The sequence below is a fragment of the Triturus cristatus genome, chromosome 3_1 (genome assembly GCF_964204655.1).
Source record: "Triturus cristatus chromosome 3_1, aTriCri1.1, whole genome shotgun sequence".
NCBI lineage: Eukaryota > Metazoa > Chordata > Amphibia > Caudata > Salamandridae > Triturus > Triturus cristatus.
This window is the reverse complement of record NC_140583.1, coordinates 49,681,641-49,701,410: the sequence shown is the minus strand read 5'-3', so window position 1 is coordinate 49,701,410 and position 19,770 is coordinate 49,681,641. Positions and strand designations below refer to the sequence as shown.

At 45.0% G+C, this 19,770-nt stretch overlaps 1 protein-coding gene across 2 annotated transcripts in view; it reads right to left on the bottom strand.

Moving 5' to 3' along the window:
- LOC146859674 (astacin-like metalloendopeptidase) overlaps window positions 1–19,770 on the bottom strand; it is a 565,544-nt gene that overhangs the window by 42,203 nt on the left and 503,571 nt on the right. For both annotated transcript variants that reach the window (XM_085643427.1, XM_085643428.1), the window contains one exon: window positions 16,771–16,993. In XM_085643427.1, the coding sequence (XP_085499553.1) occupies window positions 16,771–16,993 (223 nt within the window). The remainder of the gene's footprint in view (window positions 1–16,770; window positions 16,994–19,770) is intronic.

The following is a 19,770-nucleotide window of genomic DNA, read 5'->3' as shown; positions in this document are numbered from 1 at the left end:
AAAACGTGAAATCAACCAACGTCTACACGCGAGTACAATGATTCAATACCATCGAGCGCAACGCATTCCGAGAGGTTTACGGATCTCTCTCAAACCATCCTTGTGCAAAAATGACCCAAAATTTGTAGATAGATGGTACGGTATCCTGAACAAGTGTTCCTTGGATCTCATACTGTTGATCATCGAAGAGTTATCCAATATTTTGGAAGATTTAAACACAGAGATTACCCAACTCAAGAATGAATTGGCCACTAAAATGTCTTCAGATGATTTATCCCAGACTCTCAAGGATATCAATGACCAATTAGAGAAGCACAAGCAAGAAGTCAATGAGAGGAAACTTAGAAAGTTTCGACGAGACACGATCGACTATAAACTCGGCGAAGTTTATAACTGGGCGGAGGTATATGCCAGGAGAAGACAATTTAAACCACCCTTCAGAACATCTGACACTGACACATCTCCAGCCACCAGTGATTCCGACACCACTCGTCGTAAACCGAGGAATTTCCCACAAAAGGATCAACCACAAGCTCAAACCATTCCAGACACTGAGATCCCAACGACTTCAACTTCTACTTCTTTACCTTCTGCGGTCCCTTTTTTAGGGACAGGCCAAAAAGACCCCGGAGATCCAGGAGGGGCAAAAAAAGCAATTCCGCCTTTGGACAAAAGAACGACAAGGAGCCAGCGGTAAATGACAGTGACAACTTGGTCATCAACATTTCCTCAACGGTTCTTAACAAATACCAATTACGTTTGTTACAAAAGGGGTCTTCATTTGTACCAACTTATTCCAGTAACCCCATGGAAGCAGATGTAAGTTTATTCAAGTTCATGCGGAAACTCAGACTCAGACATTTTTTTGATAATGTTCTTACTGAGCCGTTGACCAAAACAGAAAATACACTGAAAGGCCTCACATCCAAGAGTACCTATGTAGCCCCAGTAAGCCACAAAATCCTCGATACTTTTGAGACTCTGGTGAAGCAAGATCTTCAGTCTGTTTTTAAACACCGCAAACCCAAACATGCAAACTCCACATCGAAGGATAAATCTCTGCTTAAACAATTAGCTGATAATCCCAACATAATCTTCCTTGATGCTGACAAAGGAGGGGCACTTGTTGTCATGGATACCACACACTACTCTCGGAAACTGGATGAACATGTGCTAGACCCCAACACCTATTTAAAACTTGATTATAATCCCACAACTACCATCTTACAAGCATTACAGAATCTTGTGGATAAAGCAGTCCTATCGGGCACCATTGGTGAGACAGAAAAGAAATTTCTAATTTCTAAATTTCCTAGAAGTCCATCCCTACGGATGTTACCAAAGATCCACAAAAACTTACTGGATCCCCCTATGCGGCCCATCGTTTCAACTAGGGGCTCACTTCACGAACCAGTTGGCAAATACCTGGACAGACATCTTCAGCCTCTTGTACAGTCTATGTCTACCTATGTGAAAGACACAACAGACTTTCTGAACATTCTCCTCAAGTTTAACATACCGTGGGATACAGACATGTACCTCTGCACCATAGATGTTACTTCCCTCTACACCTCAATTCCCCATGACATGGGGTTGGAAGCCACGGAACATTTTCTTTTACAATCACAAACTTCCTATGATTTACAGGTTTTTCTAATGGAGCTACTACATTTCACACTTTATCACAGTTATTTCTGTTACAACAACCAATATTTCCTTCAATTGAATGGAACATCCATGGGAAATTGTGCAGCGCCTTGCTACGCCAACCTGTTCATGCACAAGTTTGAGTTGGATCACATTTTGCACACCACACCATGGGAGAATCATTTGTTACTGTTTGTTCGTTACATTGATGACATTTTCTTAATTTGGAGAGGTTCAAAAACTACATTGACTGAAGCGATCACGAATCTTAACACCATCAATGATAGACTCAAGTTCACTTTCACCATCAGTGAAACAGACATAAATTTCCTAGATGTTCACATTTACATCGTGGATCATCACATTCAAACTACACTCTTCAGGAAAGACACAGACAGAAACAATCTGCTACACTATTCGAGTTTTCATCAACCTTCTCTAAAACAACACTTACCTTTTTCCCAGTTTCTCAGGATAAAGAGAATCATCTCTGAACCACAACAACTAACTCAACAAACTTTGGAAATGGAACAACGCTTTGCAAAACGAGGCTATCCATCACAAATATTGTCAACAGCCATCGACAAATCATCCAACAAACAAAGGGGAACGTTGTTGGAAAAACATCCAACAGACTCAAACACAGCCACGAGAATAGTTATGGTCACAAAATTCTCAACAGAAAGTTTTAACATCAGGAAATCCATTCTCAAACATTGGCCTCTACTACAAATGGAATCTGACTTCAATCAGATCTTTTCGCAGCAACCATTGTTTGCCTACGAAAGGAGCAGAAATTTCATGGAGGTATTAAAATCAACAAGCTCCTCACAGCCTTTTTCCGAATACAAGGGTACCATACCTTGTCACAATTGCGGGAATTGTAATAACATCATTACAGGCACGAACATACAACATCCAACTAAAGGTCACAACATAAAACTTTTCGTTTCTGCAACCTGTGATTCCAAAAACGTTGTTTACATGTTGAAGTGCCCTTGCGGCTTGCCTTACATTGGCAAAACCGAAAGGAAAATGAAAATTCGATTAAACGAACACAAAAGTAACATCCGCAACAACAATCTCAATTCGACAGTAGCTGTACACTTTAATGAACACAAACACAACGTCAGTCAATTACGTTTCCCAGTGTGTGAAACAGTCCCGCTAAGGGAAGGATGTGACAACAGAAAATTCCTGATTCAAAGAGAGACCTTTTGGATTTACAAAATGAACTCCATGGTACCCCTTGGACTGAATGATCGCCTCGAACTGAGTTGCTTTATTTGACTTTGTATTGATGCCAGTAAGACTGCCCTAAAGCTCACATACATCTTAATGATTGGACATTATTACATCTAAAATGTCATTGTTTTCCTTCAACCTTTCTATTTACATCTATCTTCCATCCATGTTTTTTCTACGTTTTTTCATGTTCGTTTTGTTTTGATTTTTCAAAACTTTATTTTCACTCTTTCACACATTGTTTTTTCAGCTTTGGTGTCCACATCTTACCATTTTAATTTTCATTCTACCTAGGTTACTTTGTACTAACTCGATTTTCTTTCGAGTTATCTTTTTCGAGTCATTTTTTTCGAGTCTTTATTCAGTGATCTTTGTCTTGTTTTGACCATTCCAAGATGGCCGCCACTACCAGAGTCTTCTTTCTCTGTTTACTATTTACATACTTAATATGGTTACACGCCCAATAACGGTTCTTCGGACCAGAGCAGTTTGGACATGCTCATTTGAACGGGTGAACTGAGGTAACTTTCACGATTTTAACCGACTCTCGGTGCGTGGTTTCACTTCATGGTTTATCTCGCATGTTCTTACTTTGTACACTTGTTGGACCATTTCACCTGATCTCAGCATGCGTATTTTACACAACATTTCCTTCAAACGCCGTTATCACCGTATCTGTTTTGTAGCACGAGACACACGCGGTAAATTTTCAAAAAATCACCGGATAGCTCGGGTGTGATTTTCAACACGCTTGTGTAGTTCTTTTCAACAGCGTTATCTATTTCTTTGCGCACTTTTTGAAGCCTGATATCTTCCATGTTTTCACACATTTAACTTTGTCAACGTTTTAATTTATTAGTGGAAGATAAATTCCACGAGGGGACATGCAACTTTATCTCCTGTTTTTGTTTACAGGATTCCTCCTGATGAAGGGTTTTACCCGAAATGCATAGAGGATATCCATCAGTACCTTTTTTAACTCAACATTTGATAATTTATTAAACGGAATAATGAATTTCAAATTTTCAATCATGAATAAATGAACTTTGGTTTAACCAGAACGAATATTGGTAACTTTGTTACCCCATAATGCTGTGCGCATAGAGGGACACCACCCTGGATGGGATAGTGCAACTCTTGTCATTTTCTTCGACCTTGGTTTAGGGGTCGCTCCTCTAGCTGCACGCCGCTACTTGTTTAAATTCAATATACTCAGAGATTAAAAGGGAGTGCGCGATACCTCAACACTTGACTTACAACCACACCATAAGGGTTGCTTGGCATGGTACAAGGTGGTCACTTTAACTAGTGAACATCATATACCAGGCCAACTTCTCACAGGCATCCTCCCTTAAACTCAACGGCGATAAAACTGAGCTCATGGTGCTTGGCTCTCCAGCTTTGTCCACCATCGACCGCCTATGGCCCATCATCTTAGGCTCACCCCAAATTCCGAAAGATAATATCAAAAGCTTGGGGGTCTGGTTGGACAAATCCTTAACCCTCAACACCCAGGCTACAAAAACATCTGCAACCTGTTTCGGGATTATTAGGATGTTGAGGAAAATCCTGCCATTTTTGCCCTTTGAAGCCAAACAAATTGTCATTCAAGGCCTCATTCAATCCCGACTTGACTTCAATAACGCCCTTTACTTAGGGGCACCGTAATACGTGCTGCAAAAACTCCAACAGATTCAGAACTGTGCTGCACGCACGTTGCTGCAGATTCCATGCAGAATATCAGCGGTGCCCGGGCTGAGGACCCTACACTGGCTCCCTGTCAGGGAGAGAATAAAATTTAAAGCCATGTGTATATCCCACCAAGCCTTCTGGAGAACTGGCCCTAAAATTAATCACTCCCTGCTCTCCCCCTACTGCCCCGGCAAACAATTCCGATCCACTCACGCATTCCTAGCAGTAACCCCCGGTTCAAGAGGTCAAGAGCAGGAGGAAGGTCCTTCACGCTCAACGCTGCTAAAATGTGGAATTCCCTTCCCCTACATCTCAGATCAAACCCTAATCTGTCATCCTTTCGCAAGAAGCTTAAAACGTTCCTTTTTAGCAACTAACTAACCCCTTGTTGTTTTTCTCAAGGCACTATCCTTTCTATTAGCGATTGGACGCCTTAGGGCAGCAGTCGTGCTTAATAAAACCCCTTTTCATTTCATTTCATTTCACATTGCCAAAGCCAATAGCTTTGGCTAAGCACTTGTATGGTCCCAAAGGCAAGACCTATTGGCTATGCCAATAATTGTTACCTTTATTGTATTGCCACAGCAGCTTTGGTGTCCCTGTTGATTTAAACTTAGAAATACAGTATGCGTACAAATTATATTCCCCCTTCCTTGTACGACGTGAAACTGTTTATCTCGTTCTCTGCAACTGTCCTTCTTTTGAGCTGTTGTGTAACCTATGTGGTCTCTGGTCACCAAACGTACTCACCTGCCAGTCGCGTGTCCGGGTCAGTCATTTAGGGCTATATGGAGCGGAGAAAGGGAGCTGAATTAGAACATATGCAAGTCATTTTTACAGCATTTTATTCTTAAAGTGGTACGCTTTAAGAATGAAACACTGTAAAAATGACTTTGGCCCCCTCTTTATGAATTTTCCCCCACACAGTGGTGGTGTCCATGGTGAGCAGCTCTTACTGTGATACAGTACCCTGATGTAAACTAACTGTCCATATATCTTTTGTACAGTGCAGACTCTCCTATAGTCCTGGTTTACTGTAATGGCACGGGTTGGTGTCACTAGTGGTATAGATTTATTGACATCCTTAAGGTCAAATGGGCTCAGGACAATATTATAACAAGCTTTCATGTGGGTTTCAGATTGTTTGAGGAATGCATCTCCCATCACACAAGCCTTCCCGGTGTTTATCCTAATGCCGCCCTGGATAACCAACAGGGTATGATGGTAGGAAGAGAGTTAGGACCGTAACACATGCATGCCTTCTGAGCTACCTAAGAATGGGTGGGAAGCAGGGCCAAGGGTCAAAGGGGCAATGGCAGCAACATACAAAGCAACATACAAAGAGCCCCGGAAAACACCTAGCTTAGCCCCTATCTCCACCACAGCCCTTGCGTAAAGAGATAGTGCAGACGTGGCTGCCTGGCACTATGCGTTGCATTCCACATGCCTGGAGACCCCTTCCTGCTGCCAAATGCGGAACCTAGGCGAGTAACCACTATAGGAAATTTTGGACGTAGAGTAAATAGAAGGGCCACGTTGGACACAAGTGTGCAGATGACACCAATCTTAAAGGGAGCTCCACCCCAGAACCCCACAGGTTTTCCTAATGGCAGAGGTCAGGGAGGCTGGCAGCGGCCAGACTACAGAGAATATTTCCATTGCTGCAGAATGTGCCACATGCCGACAGGTGCCTGTTAAAGACATATCATGAGCAAATATTGATAACCCTAGGCCAGTCCCCACAAACCACCCATCTACAAACTCAAGCTCAGACCAACCCGAATGCATCGTACATTCAGCCACTGCATAATCAGTTAGCGACTGCACCACTAGAGCAAGGATCAGGTGGTTAGCCCAACACATGGCCACAGCAGCAAAGGACAGGGTAGCCAGCCAAACAGAGACAAGGGCGGCAACCATGGCAGGGAGGGGTAGCTGTCTGGGAGGGCAATACCTTTGCACCAACACAAAACTCAAACACATAGTATATTCAAACCCTCAATGCAGAACGTATACTTCACACACACCTCAATACACATTTCAGAATAAAGACTAGTAAGACAACATTAGGAAATTCAAGTATTTACTTGCGTTCGTGAAACTCAGGGCTGTAGTATGTTGTGTCGATCAGGAATTTGCATTACAGGCAAGAACCTATAACCACTCTGCGGCTGATCGCCCTGGGTGGGGTTGGCAGGCCACGCCCCAGAGGAAGGGCAGACTGACAAGGAGGCAGGGTGGCTCCCTAGACCAGTGCATAAAAACAGGCACCCAGATCCCCTTACCCAAGTCACTAGAACGGACATTACGTCAAAAGGACACCATCCTTCATAACTCCAGGCCACTGTACCCCCCATTTTGGTTCCAAAACAAGGTGATGTTCCAATATCTGGAGCCAGATTTTCCACACACTTGGGATAATGATGCCCCGCATAAAACCCCAATCGTTTACAAACCACCACATGGCTCTGAGTCAGTAGGGAGCTTATCAGTACAATTAATCATCGAAGTCTGTTACTCACATCAGGCGAATTCTGACGAAGTTCGGGCCTTGCATCGGACTTTCCATTGAGCAACATCCTGTCTCCTTAATTCCCCCAAAGTTCTCCATAATACGTAAAGCCTGTTTGTTGGGTAATGTCCATCTATGACATCGAAGGTAGCGTACCCCAGGATTGAAAGTCTCTGGCAGCAGGCCAAAAAATCTCAGGTGGGTAGTAGTTGAAGGGAGAAGGGGTCCCGGAAAGGGGAAGGTCTGCAAAAACCATCACAGCTCTGAGCGAGATACTCAGAAACAGGCTCACTACCAAGCGATCAAGATGAAAGTACACCAGGCCTAACACACCCTGTCTAGTTAAGCAAGTAAGCCAAATCCCAGACACCGCCACATCAGAAAAACATGGGGGCGGCAGGACAGCTGTCCAGCCGTTAAACGACAATGGAAGTAACCAAATCACATGAGAACCTAGGAAAGCGCCAAAAAGACCTGCAAAAACGAAGCACAAAATCAGCCCAAAAAAGTCTCTAGAAAAAGGGTGTAACCAGGATTCCTGGTGCCACTAGGGAGAATCAAACTGCACAGTCGTGCTGGAATCAGAGGGGCAGACACGTGACCTCAGAGCATGGTGCGACCATTAACAAACACCCTATTCCCAACCCCTCTTCTACATCACTCAGCACATGCATAGGACAAATGACACCACCCACATGAATAAAACTACCTCCAGGCAGATTAAGAAAGCTCAGAGGCTAGAAGACAGATGATGCCCATAACAAGGTGCTAAATAGACAAGATCATCCGCATACTGAAACGTCCCTTCCTGATGTGGTGAGGGGAGAGAGGTGATAAGTCATGAGTAGAAGCCACATGCAACCCATGAATAACATTCACCACTGAATTTCTAAATAAGGACCACAATTGGGGCCACATTGCGGTACACCACTAAAATTGTGGGAATAAAAATTAAAAAGAGGGCAAAACACCGAAAAGGAATAGCACAGGAAACCTCAAGGTTGATTTAGGATGATACATAATGATGCATGTTTTTCTAAACTAACCTACGAACAACAGCTCTCATCTAACAGATCTGCAGTTGTGCCACAAGTGCACCACCTTTACAGCAGTCCACCATCTCTGCAGAGACTACTTTCAGAACACCAAGCAGGCCCAAGTGTGTAAGCCGAAAACCACAGACTGTTTCTTTTTACAAAAACAACAGTTGATGGACAGAATGCAGAACAATGTCATACATTCACCCCAGTACAGAGATATGGGCCTAAATCCATCGTTTTTTTGCTCACCATGCCATTCCAGTTTGAACCCAGGCATATGCAAATCAGTATTGACCCTGTACCTCACGGGAACAGCCCAGCCCGAACTGCCAAGCCAGGCCCTCCCTGGACTGGAAACAAGCATCCTAGGACCGGTTTAGGGTTTCACCCCTCTTCGGCCAGGATAGCTTGATTCCAGTAGCATGGAGAGCACAGGTACAACGTCTGGGCATACCCGTCCCACTCGGGTTGACAAATGCAAAAACAACAGTTGATGGACAGAATTCAGAAAAATGTCATACGTTCACCCCAGTACAGAGATCTGGGCCTAAATCCATCGTTTTTTTGCTCAACATGCCATTCCAGTTTGAACCCAGCCATATGCATATCAGTCTTAACCCTGTGCCTCATGGGATCAGTCCAGCCCGAGCTGCCAAGCCAGGTCCTCCGTGGACTGGAAACAAGCATCCTAGGACCACTTTCAGGGTTTCAACCCTCTTCAGCCAGGATAGCTTGATTCCAGTGGCATGGAGAACACGGGACCCACGTCTGGGCATACCTGTCCCACTCGGGGGTGACAAATGCAAAAACAAAAGTTGATGGACAGAATGCAGAACAATGTCATACATTCACCCCAGTACAGAGATCTGGGCCTAATTCCATTGTTTATTTGCTCACCATGCCATGCCAGTTTGAACCCAGTCATATGCAAATCAGTCTTGACCCTGTGCCTCATGGGAACAGTCCAGCCCGAACTGCCAAGCCAGGTCCTCCCTGGACTGGAAACAAGCATTCTAGGACCAGTTTCGGGGTTTCACCCCTCTTCAGCCAGGATAGCTTGATTCCAGTGGCTTGGAGAGCACGGGACCCACGTCTGGGGAAACCCGTCCTACTCGGGGTGACAAATGCAAAAACAACAGTTGATGGACAGAATTCAGAACAATGTCATACGATCACCCCAGTACAGAAATCTGGGCCTAAATCCATTGTTTTTTTGCTCGCCATGCCATTCCAGTTTGAACCCAGCCATACGCAAATCAGTCTTGACCCTGTTCCTCATGGGAACAGTCCTTCCCGAACTGCCAAGCCAGGTCCTCCCTGGACTGGAAACAAGCATCCTAGGACCGGTTTCGGGGTTTCACCCCTCTTCAGTCAGGATAGCTTGATTCCAGTGGCATGGAGAGCACGGGACCCAGGTCTGGGCATACCCGTCCCACTCAGGGTGACAAATGCAAAAACAACAGTTGATGGACAGATTGCAGAGCAATGTCATACATTCACCAAAGTAGAGAGATCTGAGCTTAAACCATTCGGTTTTTTGCTCCCCATGCAATTCCAATTAGCACCCAGCAATATGCAAATCAGTCTTGAATCTGTGCCCAATGGGAACTGTCCAGTCCGAACTGCCAGGCCAGGTCCTCCCTAGACTGGAAACAAGCATCCTAGGACCAGTTTCTGGGTTTCACCCCTCATCAGCCATGATAACTTGACTCCAGTGGCATGGAGAGCATGGGACCCACGTCTGGGCACACCTGTCTCACTCGGGGTGACAAATGCAAAAACAACAATTGATGGACAGAATGAAGAACAATGTCATACATTCAGCACAGTACAGAGATCTGGGCCTAAATCCATCAGTTTTTTGCTCCCCATGCCATTCCAGTTTGGACCCAGCCATATGCAAATCAGTCTTGACCCTGCGCCCAATGGGAAAAGTCCAGCCCAAAATGCCAGGCCAGGTCCTACCTGGACTGGAAACAAGCATCCTAGGACCAGTTTCAGGATAAAGTGTGGCAACCGTGCACAAGAAAGTAAATGCATGAATATCAACTTATTACCCTACATTACGCTAGATGGACAATGCAAACCAGGCTATTTATTCGCAAGGCTACTCATCCACTCTTTTAAAAATAGGGGATAAGTGCAGATTTCTACAATAAAAAACACTGATAATGTGAACTACATCTAGATTAAACAAACCTTTGAGTGAGTTTGAGCATGTTAGAAGGAGTTGCACAATTTCACAGGAAGCAGCAACCTGTGGAAGCTTTCAAACACAGCAATGATGGACCTGTGTGCCACACGTGAGCAGGATAGGCTCTTTCACAATGTTCTGCACAACATACGCCTTATATAAGACTCACCACGGAATATCATATTTTTTAACATGGAGAATGTCCAATTGTTCATGTACCAATGTCTTATTGCTTTGATGCCTCGGTTAGTCCTTTATCCATTAATAAATGATCTTGCCAATTTGTTAGAATACGAAGTGCAAGTAGACAAGAAATCGTGAGGAAGTAAGGTTTTGAAATGCTGCTTAGTGATTGGCTCGCCGAATGAGCGGACCAGAGAGGGAACAGGGTCAACAATTAGACAGGAGGCTTAGTGATTGGTTACTTTGCCTTGTGACCAGGGAAGTACGGTTTTGAAATGCCGCTTAGTGATTGGCTCGCCGAATGAGCGGACCAGAGAGGGAACAGGGTTAACAATTAGAAAGGAGGCTTAGTGATTGGCTACTTTGCCTTTATAAACCAGAGGAGCGGACTGTTCAAAATACGGAGCGTGAGTTGCAGAGAAACCGTGAGGAGATGCGTAGAGGATGGTGAAGACTTCTGAATTTTCACAGGTACTTGGACAGAGAGTTTGGGAAATAGGTTTATATAATATTTAGGTTACTTTTTATGTTGGGGAAAGGTTATAGAAAGTGTTTTCTCCTTTTTCTCTGATACAGATAATATTTGTGTTAGTCGAATTGGACAGACTGCATTAGAAATAACGCGTCTTGGATGCACTCACCAATATTACTGGATAAAGGTGAGACCGGTTCAATTGTAATCTGGGAATATAGAAATGTAGCTGAGAATTAAATAGGGTGGCGAAATTAAGAATGTTATAGATGATTGGTTCTTAGGACTTTGAGTACAGGATAGAGACAACAGAAGTAGGGTCATAAAAGGGGCAGATTTCGATCAGGAATGTAGGAATTGAGACTAAGGAGAGAACAGGGACAGAATGATGCATATGAAGAGGGTTCTATAGAAGGATTTTTGTTTTTGGAACAAAAAATGTGGTGTTTACTGCAATGAGTGCTATTAATATTACCCATGGGGTTTATTATATCACCAATTGTGTAATTTTTGACTGTTAGAGATGATGTCTGTTATAAACGAGAACTACTGGTTTAACATCCTGATTAACTTTGGAGCCTGTTATATAGGCAGGATTTGATTTGAAGGTGTGAATATATGGACAGGAAAGTCTTGATTATGATGGCATATTCTCATTTATTTCACAGCTCTGATGATGTCCTGGGAGGGGACGAAACGCGTCGGCTGTTGTGAGTATTGGACATTAGGAATGGAAGTATAACCTCTGGATTTAATGATTGGATCATACAATATAATATAAAATTGGAAAGAAACGATGGATGGATCAAAAGGATGATAAAGTGATTGGATCATAAAAAAATGGTAACAACGATTGATCTAATAAATGCAAAATTTGGATGGATTAAAAGGATTTTTTTTTTTTTGCTTTATTAAGACTCTGATGTGGAACAAGGATATAAAGGATTCATCATTGGCAAGAACATTTATTAATGGATAAAGGACTAACCGAGGCATCAAAGCAATAAGACATTGGTACATGAACAATTGGACATTCTCCATGTTAAAAAATATGAGATTTGAGAATAAATGTTTTTGAATTGAAGATATTTGTTTGGAAATATTGTGTATATTTATAGTGCTCCTTACAAGTGTGAAATTATTTCAATGTAGGGATGGTTTAACGGTGACCATTCGTTAAGTGAGCACTGGTAATTTAAATATTATGAGGAAGTGACTCCCTGTGCGCATGGGTGCGGGACCCTCATCGTTGTGGCACTTTTTTTTGATTCACAACGGAATATACAAACACCACCTGTAAAGCCAGAGACAAGACCCTGATGTGGATACTTCTGTTCATCAATGGTGAAATAGTAGACCAAGAATGCCTAATGCAAGTTCAAGGGGGCCAGCTCTGTGCCACATTTTTGGAACTAAATAATGACTTTGTAAGCAGATCACATCTCACATCTAATGCTGATGGCTGGAGCAGTGGACACTGATGGAGTAGCTACTAGGGCTGCATTGCATGGAATAGTCCAATAGAGGCCACACCTGATCACTGAAAAAGAAAGCGAATGTGGAAGTGGTAGAATTACAACAGAACGCCAAACAGCGCAAGCGTTGTATAGGCTCAACGTAAAAATATACGTAGTCAGGGCACATGAGAGGGGCTTAAGGAGCAGTGGAAACGGAGAAGAATGCAGATTGGTAGGGGTGATGAATCAGGGAAAACACAGTATTATGCAAACACCCACATTTTTGAACACTTTTAAAACAGAGAAATGAGGAGAGCGTGTCTGCGTTTTTGTATGAGAAAAATCCTGCTGAAATCCCACAGACACCTCACCATACCCAATTGATAGCACCTGTGCTCAACTATTTTCTAGAAAATTAATTTATTAGATGGTGTAACACCTCAAACACTACCCCTGAATCTGTGCTCCTGGGCAGACACAACCACTTCGATTGTTAGCGAAATGCTGTCACCTTGGCAGACAATGTAAACATGGTGGATTTCATCAGCCATCCAGGTGGAAGTAATTGTAATTGTAATTGTAATTGTAAAATCACTTGTATAGCGCGTGGCTACCCGTAGGCATCCCAGCGCTTTTTGGCAGAAAGTGAGCCCAGGGCTAGTTCGCGTTACATTGTTTTAACACACTAAATTCTGGGGAATAAAAAGGTTTTAAGTTTCTTCCTAAACTGAAGGAAGGTATGTTCCTGCCTCAAATAACCCGGGAGGGCATTCCATTCTCTTGCTGCTTGCAAAGAGAAGAGTTGGCCGCTCGAGCGGGCACGTTTTATCCTAGGGATAATTACCAGGTTATGTTCACTTGAGCGGAGATTGCGTTGGGGCCTATAAGAACTTATCATATTTTCCAATATGGAAGGGCCTTCTCCATGCAAGATCTTGTGTGTGATGCAGAGAGATTTAAATCGCACCCGCTCCTTCACCGGAAGCCAATGGAGCGATCTTAAAGCTGGCTTCGCCGACGTGTAACGACTAGTTCCAGTCAAAATCCTGGCAGCATAGTTCTGAGCCACTTGCAAAGTTTTAAAAGTGGAAGTTGGGGCCCCAAGATATATAGCATTCCCGTAGTCAATTCGTGATAGAACCAGAGACTGAACTACGGTCTTCCTTGCTTTTTCTGGAAGTTGAGGCAGAATTTTGCGCAGGGATTTCAGCATCCCATGGCAAACTGCAGAAGTCTTTCTGGCTTGAGTTTCAAAGGATAAGACGTTGTCAAGCCAGAAGCCTAGGCTCTTTATTTCCGGCTTAGGCAATGGTATAGCACCCATACTGGTAGGCCAGGCTAGATGCTCGGAAATATCTTGTTTTCCTAAGAGCATCAGTTCAGTCTTTCCTCCGTTGAGTCTCAATTGAGACAGATTCATCCAGTTTACTACCCTCTCCAAACAATTAGCCAAGTTGTTCGGCGGGGAGTCTATTTGTTGCAGAGAAAACACCAACTGGGTGTCATCTGCATAGCTTATTAACTGGATGCCAATCGGAGCAACCAGTTCCGCCAACGGGGCCATGTAGACATTGAACAGTGTGGGGCTAAGGGACGATCCCTGTGGTACCCCACACTGTAACGCTACCAGGCGGGAGCGGCTATTGCCCTCAAACACCTGGAAGTATCTTTCCTCCAGAAAGGATCTAAGCCACTTCAAGGCTTTTCCGGTTACCCCGATATTCCGGAGTCGAGTCAACAACAGATGGTGGTTAACTGTGTCGAAGGCGGCGCTGAGGTCCAGAAGGATAATGGCAGCACTGCCACCTGCATCCAAAATCCTTCTGGCCTCTTCTACCACCCTCAACAATGCTGTTTCAGTGCCTTGTCCCTTTCTGAATCCTGTCTGGGATGGATGGAGGAGATTATACTTCTCCAGAAATGCAGCCAGTTGGATGTTTGTCAATTTCTCGGTTAGCTTCCCCATCCCAGGTAACAAAGATACCGGGCGATAGTTAGCCGGGTCTTCAGGGTCGAGGTTCGGTTTTTTAATCAAAGATCTGACCATGGCCACTTTCCATACCTTTGGAACCGTAGCCGATTCCAAAGAGGTGTTAACCATCTTAATTACCGGTTCACTGATGGCAGGGAGTGCCTGATTAAGAATTTTCATGGGGGCTGGGACTCGTGGTGATCCACTTTTTATACTCCTCATCAGAGAGGGAAGAAGCTCTTCTGTGAGGGGGGCAAACTCCGAAAGTGTTGGACATTCCCTTCTTTCCTCCCAAGGAGACACCCTATGATGTGCAGCTAAATCCACTACCGGGATCGTCTCCAGAATTTTATATATTTTGGTCTGAAAGTAGTTCGCCATGTCCTCTAATCTTGTATTCTGCTCGTCTGCTATTACGGGGGGATCTGGGATTTTAGTGAGGAGCTTCACGATCTTAAACATTTCCCTGGGGGCATTGACGGTGGATTCGATCTTATTCGCAAAAAAATCAGTTTAACTGGTGATAAGAGAATTTTTGTATTTCTTCAGTAAGATTTTATAGCTGATCTTCCTATCGACACTAAAATCCTTCCGCCAGTAACGTTCTGCCCTTTTACATTCTTGTTTCAGCAGCCTTAATTCTGAGGTAAACCATGGGTGTTTCAGCTCTCCCTTCCTAATTGTTGAGGGTTTTTTAGGTATAAGTTTATCCAGGGATTGGGTGATCCATTGATTAAAGTTGTTAACAGCCACGTCCACATTGGAATTATCCAATGGCTTGCTGCTTTCTAACAGTCCCTTCCAATTGTCCACATCAAGTTTTGTCCAAGGTCTTATTAGCGCTCTATCTGAGAAAGTAGTAGTACTTGTTCTGGATATTTTCCAGTAAAAAGGAATCACCGAATGATCCGACCAAGGGACACGATAAGGCTCCGTGACTGTTATTGTCTCAACGTTAGTGAAAATGGGATCAAGAGTGTTTCCTGACTTGTGCGTGGGACTCTGAACCTTAAGATTAAGATTATAACTCTTTAGGTCATTTTCTAGATCTTTTGCTGTCCTATCTCCTAGCTTGTTAAAATGAATATTAAGATCTCCCAGTAGCAGGAAATTCGTGGCCGTACAGACTCCGCCTATCACCGCCTCCAACAGGCTTTCATGAAATGAACCAAGAGGGCCTGGTGGTCGGTAGATCAGCAGCCCTGTTATCGAGCTCTCATCTGAGGGATGGAGGGAAAAATGAGTACTCTCACATCCCTGAATGCTCGTATCCTGTAGACGGCAACTTATGTTCTCCCTGTGGATAATTGCAATCCCTCCTCCTATTCGTCCTGGCCGGTCTTTATGCTGTACTATGTATCCTGGGGGTAGTGCCTCGACCAAATCTGGGTCAGAGTGTTCCCCCAGCCAAGTCTCCACCAGAAACAGAGCATCAAGATCTCTGAAGGTGATTAGGAGTGAGATTTCCTCCTTGTGTCCAGGCAGGGATCGGCAGTTAAGTAAAGCCATCTTTAGGGTTTTCGTCAGTTTGTTCTCGTCGGATACCTGTTCCGACACGAGAAAAGGGCAATGATTACATGCTCGGTGGCCTTTCATCAGGTCTAACGTATGTGAACATCGGGGGAAAGTTGTTCCCTTATACACTAGAAGATCAGCACGAGTATATACTCTTACCTGATCAGAGCGTCTGGGCCCGAGGCCCGATCGTGCGCGAACGGGCGCAAACGGGCTTTCCTCTGGCGCTCCTCCGGCGCTCATCAGGCGCTCCCGCTGCGCGTGACCGCTGCGCGTCCTCATGGCCCGTTTATGAAGGCCCTCCTTCCAAGCGCGTGAGCGCTAGAGCGCTACTAACGAAGATGGCGCCGACAAACGGCGCTTCCTCAACGATTCCTCACCAATTATGGCGTCCTAGATGACCCGGGGCCCGCTCTAAAAGCGGTGAGTAGTTCGCCAATGCGATATTTTAAAATGCAATTGGGGGGCAGCATGCGCGCTCACGGCGCAATTAAAATCCAGGGAAAAATAAACTATATTCAACCTAAATATAAAAATTAGGATTTTTATATTAAAAAGTATATTTCGCTAGCGCAGCGCGCTTCTGTCCTGCAGCAATCCAATGTAGCGCAGCAATACAATGTAGCGTGGCAATACCCCAGAGGGCACCTTGTTCCAGCAGTTAAGTTAAGTAGTTTAGTACACCACTTTATTAGATGGAAAATCTCCCACATCTAGCAAAATGTGTCTCATTAGCTTTGACCTCATGAAATGTCATTCAAAGGTCTACCTTGCAAACTTTGTATTTTCATGATCAGTTAAAAAAAAAAATCTCGAGTCTGACCTTTCCCCTCAAACTTACCGAAGGAGTATTCCGCTTTGAAGCCAGCTGCGGTCACCCAGCTGTCACTGTGGAACTGCAGCAGCAGTGCGTTTCGGGTGGAGACCAGATTTGGGACTTGGGCTTTACCACAGTATTTGCCTAGTGTCTTTGATGTGGAGCGGGGTCCATCGTTGATAATCAGGTAATCAGAGCCACATCCGGGGAAGTTCTCAAGATCGAACTGGGTGAACGTCAATGAGATCTGTGAGATAGAGAATCACTGTGAGTGCAGCCCCTCCAGCTCACAGCACTTTCAACACCAGAGAGAGCACTCCCTGCACAAACCACTTCATTTCACCACTACCCACCCCCACACCCACCTCGGTTTCACCCTCAAACACAGCAGAGCCCAATTATTAGAGCACTTGTCAGACTATTGGCAGAATGAGGGTACCGGCTGCAAGCCAACTACGTGTTATTTACACTAGCGCCACGCTGCTCACAACCGCAAGCGCCTTCATATTTCCAACTACCAGCACCCTGAACGCACTCACAAATGCACTCACGCTTACAACCTCTTTTACACCTCTCCCTCTAAGAACGAGTCCCATGGTCCTCTCCAAACTAGTGCATTAATCATACTAACAACTAACACACTCCTTTCAACCACTGACGTACGCCTTTCAACTACCACCTCAGTCTTATTATACCAATGCTAGTACATATCTTAGCCTTGTCCCAGTGAAAAAGCATACATACTCACTATCTATGCTGAAACCTAGTGGACTGCAAAGTCATAGCATGATTAACAGAAACGGAGCCCGGAATCTGGCAGAAGGCCTCAGCCATGTCTGTCCGCCCTCAAGAATCTTGTCGCTGCACATGTCATGCACCCTGCTGTAGTGAGGGGGAAGAACTTCACCCCCATACTTTAGAAGATGGAATACAATCATTAATTTGCTTAATTTACATAATATGAATTAACTCAGAGTCGCCACTGTAGGAGAGTAGGATCTGCTTCTTATGGTTACCCCGACTTTTTGCTGCCGTAACACTGTTTTTCGACTTTAGTCTGGCTGGGGCCCTGCTATTCAGGACCCCAGCCTAGCTGATTCCGCTCTAAATGGATTTCTAGTACCTTAGGTACACAACAGATTGGATTCTGAGGTGCCCTTATAAGTCCCTAGTATATGGTATACTATGTACCCCGGGCATAGGTACCCCAGAGGCCTACCAGGGGCTGCAGCATGTATTATGTCACCCCTGGGAAGCCCTTCAGAATGACACCACAAGTCTGCTACTGCAGCCTGGGTAAGGTGGTGCATGCACCCCTTACTGAGATATAGGTTCACTACATCTCACCTATCACTGCACATATAAACCTATCAGTCACCCCTATGGCAGGCCTTATCAATCCTGAAGGCAGGGTGCTTGGTTTTGTGTGAGAGGGTGCCCATGCATGAGTAGAGCCCCTCTACAGCCTTCGGAATCTGTTCTCCGGGGTTGTCTGTGATGCAGCTTGACCATATACTCTTAAGTGCATTATAACCAAACGGTAAATGCTAACTTAGGACTGGCTGCACGGAAACACGTCGTGTTTGGTGTCAAACACCTTGGAATCATACCCCCACACCAGTAACTGGTGTGGGAGTATGATCCCTCCCTTCTAGAGGGAGAGGCATGACAGCACCGGTATACCCGGTACCAGCTTGAAATGGCATCACAAAATGGATGCTGCAGCCACAGACATGAGTCTGGCCTCCTGCTGCTGACCGAAACTCTGGCAGGGAAGGCCTGGACAATAGGTTTCCTGTCACAGGGAGGTGTTACCACCTCTCAGACAGGCTTTAGTGTATTGGGGCTGGGTGGGTGCACTCAGAGTGCTCTGAAGTCCTGCACTGGGGGCACATTTGGTGTCCCTGTGCATTGTCCAGCTCAAACCAGTTGCAGGGGCTACCAGCCCCTGCTCTGGCGCGAGACTGAACAAAGGAAATGGATGTAGCCACCCGTCTTTCCAAACCCTCCCATAGGTCCCCTGAGTTAGTCCAACCCCTTCCTTGGGTATAAAGAAGGAACCTCTGGAACCAGATCTTTAGATATCCCTGGACGAAACTCTGAAACTGAATCCTGGAACTTCGACGATCTGCACAATGCCAGATGACTGAAGAATCTCCCTTGGAGTAAAAGAGTTACTCCCCTGCTTGGCAGGCACCAATTAAGCATCTGACCAGTGTGCATCTTTGAAGCTCCCGTTGGACTCCGAAGTAATTGCATCACAGGAGGTGGATTTCCAGACTTCCCCGAGGCCGACCCGAGACCCCAGCAATGCTGAGACCAATAGCTGACGTGGATAACGTGGAACCGGACAGCTCGAATCCAGCTCCTGGTTGTCCTCAACGCCTCCTGGTCCTCGTGGCTGAAGAGTCAAGCTTCCCCGTTTCTCATCTGAAGCTCCCAACATCGGTGGGCATTCATCTATCTTGCTCCTGGTCACTGGCAAGTGACCCAGAGTCTGTCCCCTCTGCTTTCAGGTGCTTCACATCTTCGATCCAGGCTTGGATCTCTTCGGACACTTCTCCTCTTCCCGGCAGCAGCACTTTTCAGTCCCCTACCATTGAAAACGACAACACGACCCAACACCATTTGACACCTATGCACCCGGTTCCCTGGGTGAGGTAACACGAGTACTCCAGTGCTCCCGTGGGTGCTGGCCCTAGAACCATCTAAGTCCAAAAGGGTTTGTTCCTAGTCCACCTCTAAGTGTCCTTAAACTTTAAAATTCTAATCGCGACTTTCCCCATAGAAGCTAACGGTTGCTCGCGGCTGTGTTCTCACACTGCACACGGCCCCCGTGGGTCCCCTGCGTCATTACCTTGGGTGGTTCCTTGGGGTCCCAGCGATTCTACAGGCTCTAGGCCTTGTGTCTAGTTAAGTCGTGGTTCTTATACCACTTTCTTAGTATATGGTTTGGTCCGCCCCTAGGGCCTAATGTGTATTGTGCTAATTTACTGTAATATTTGAAGTGTAACTTATGTGCTT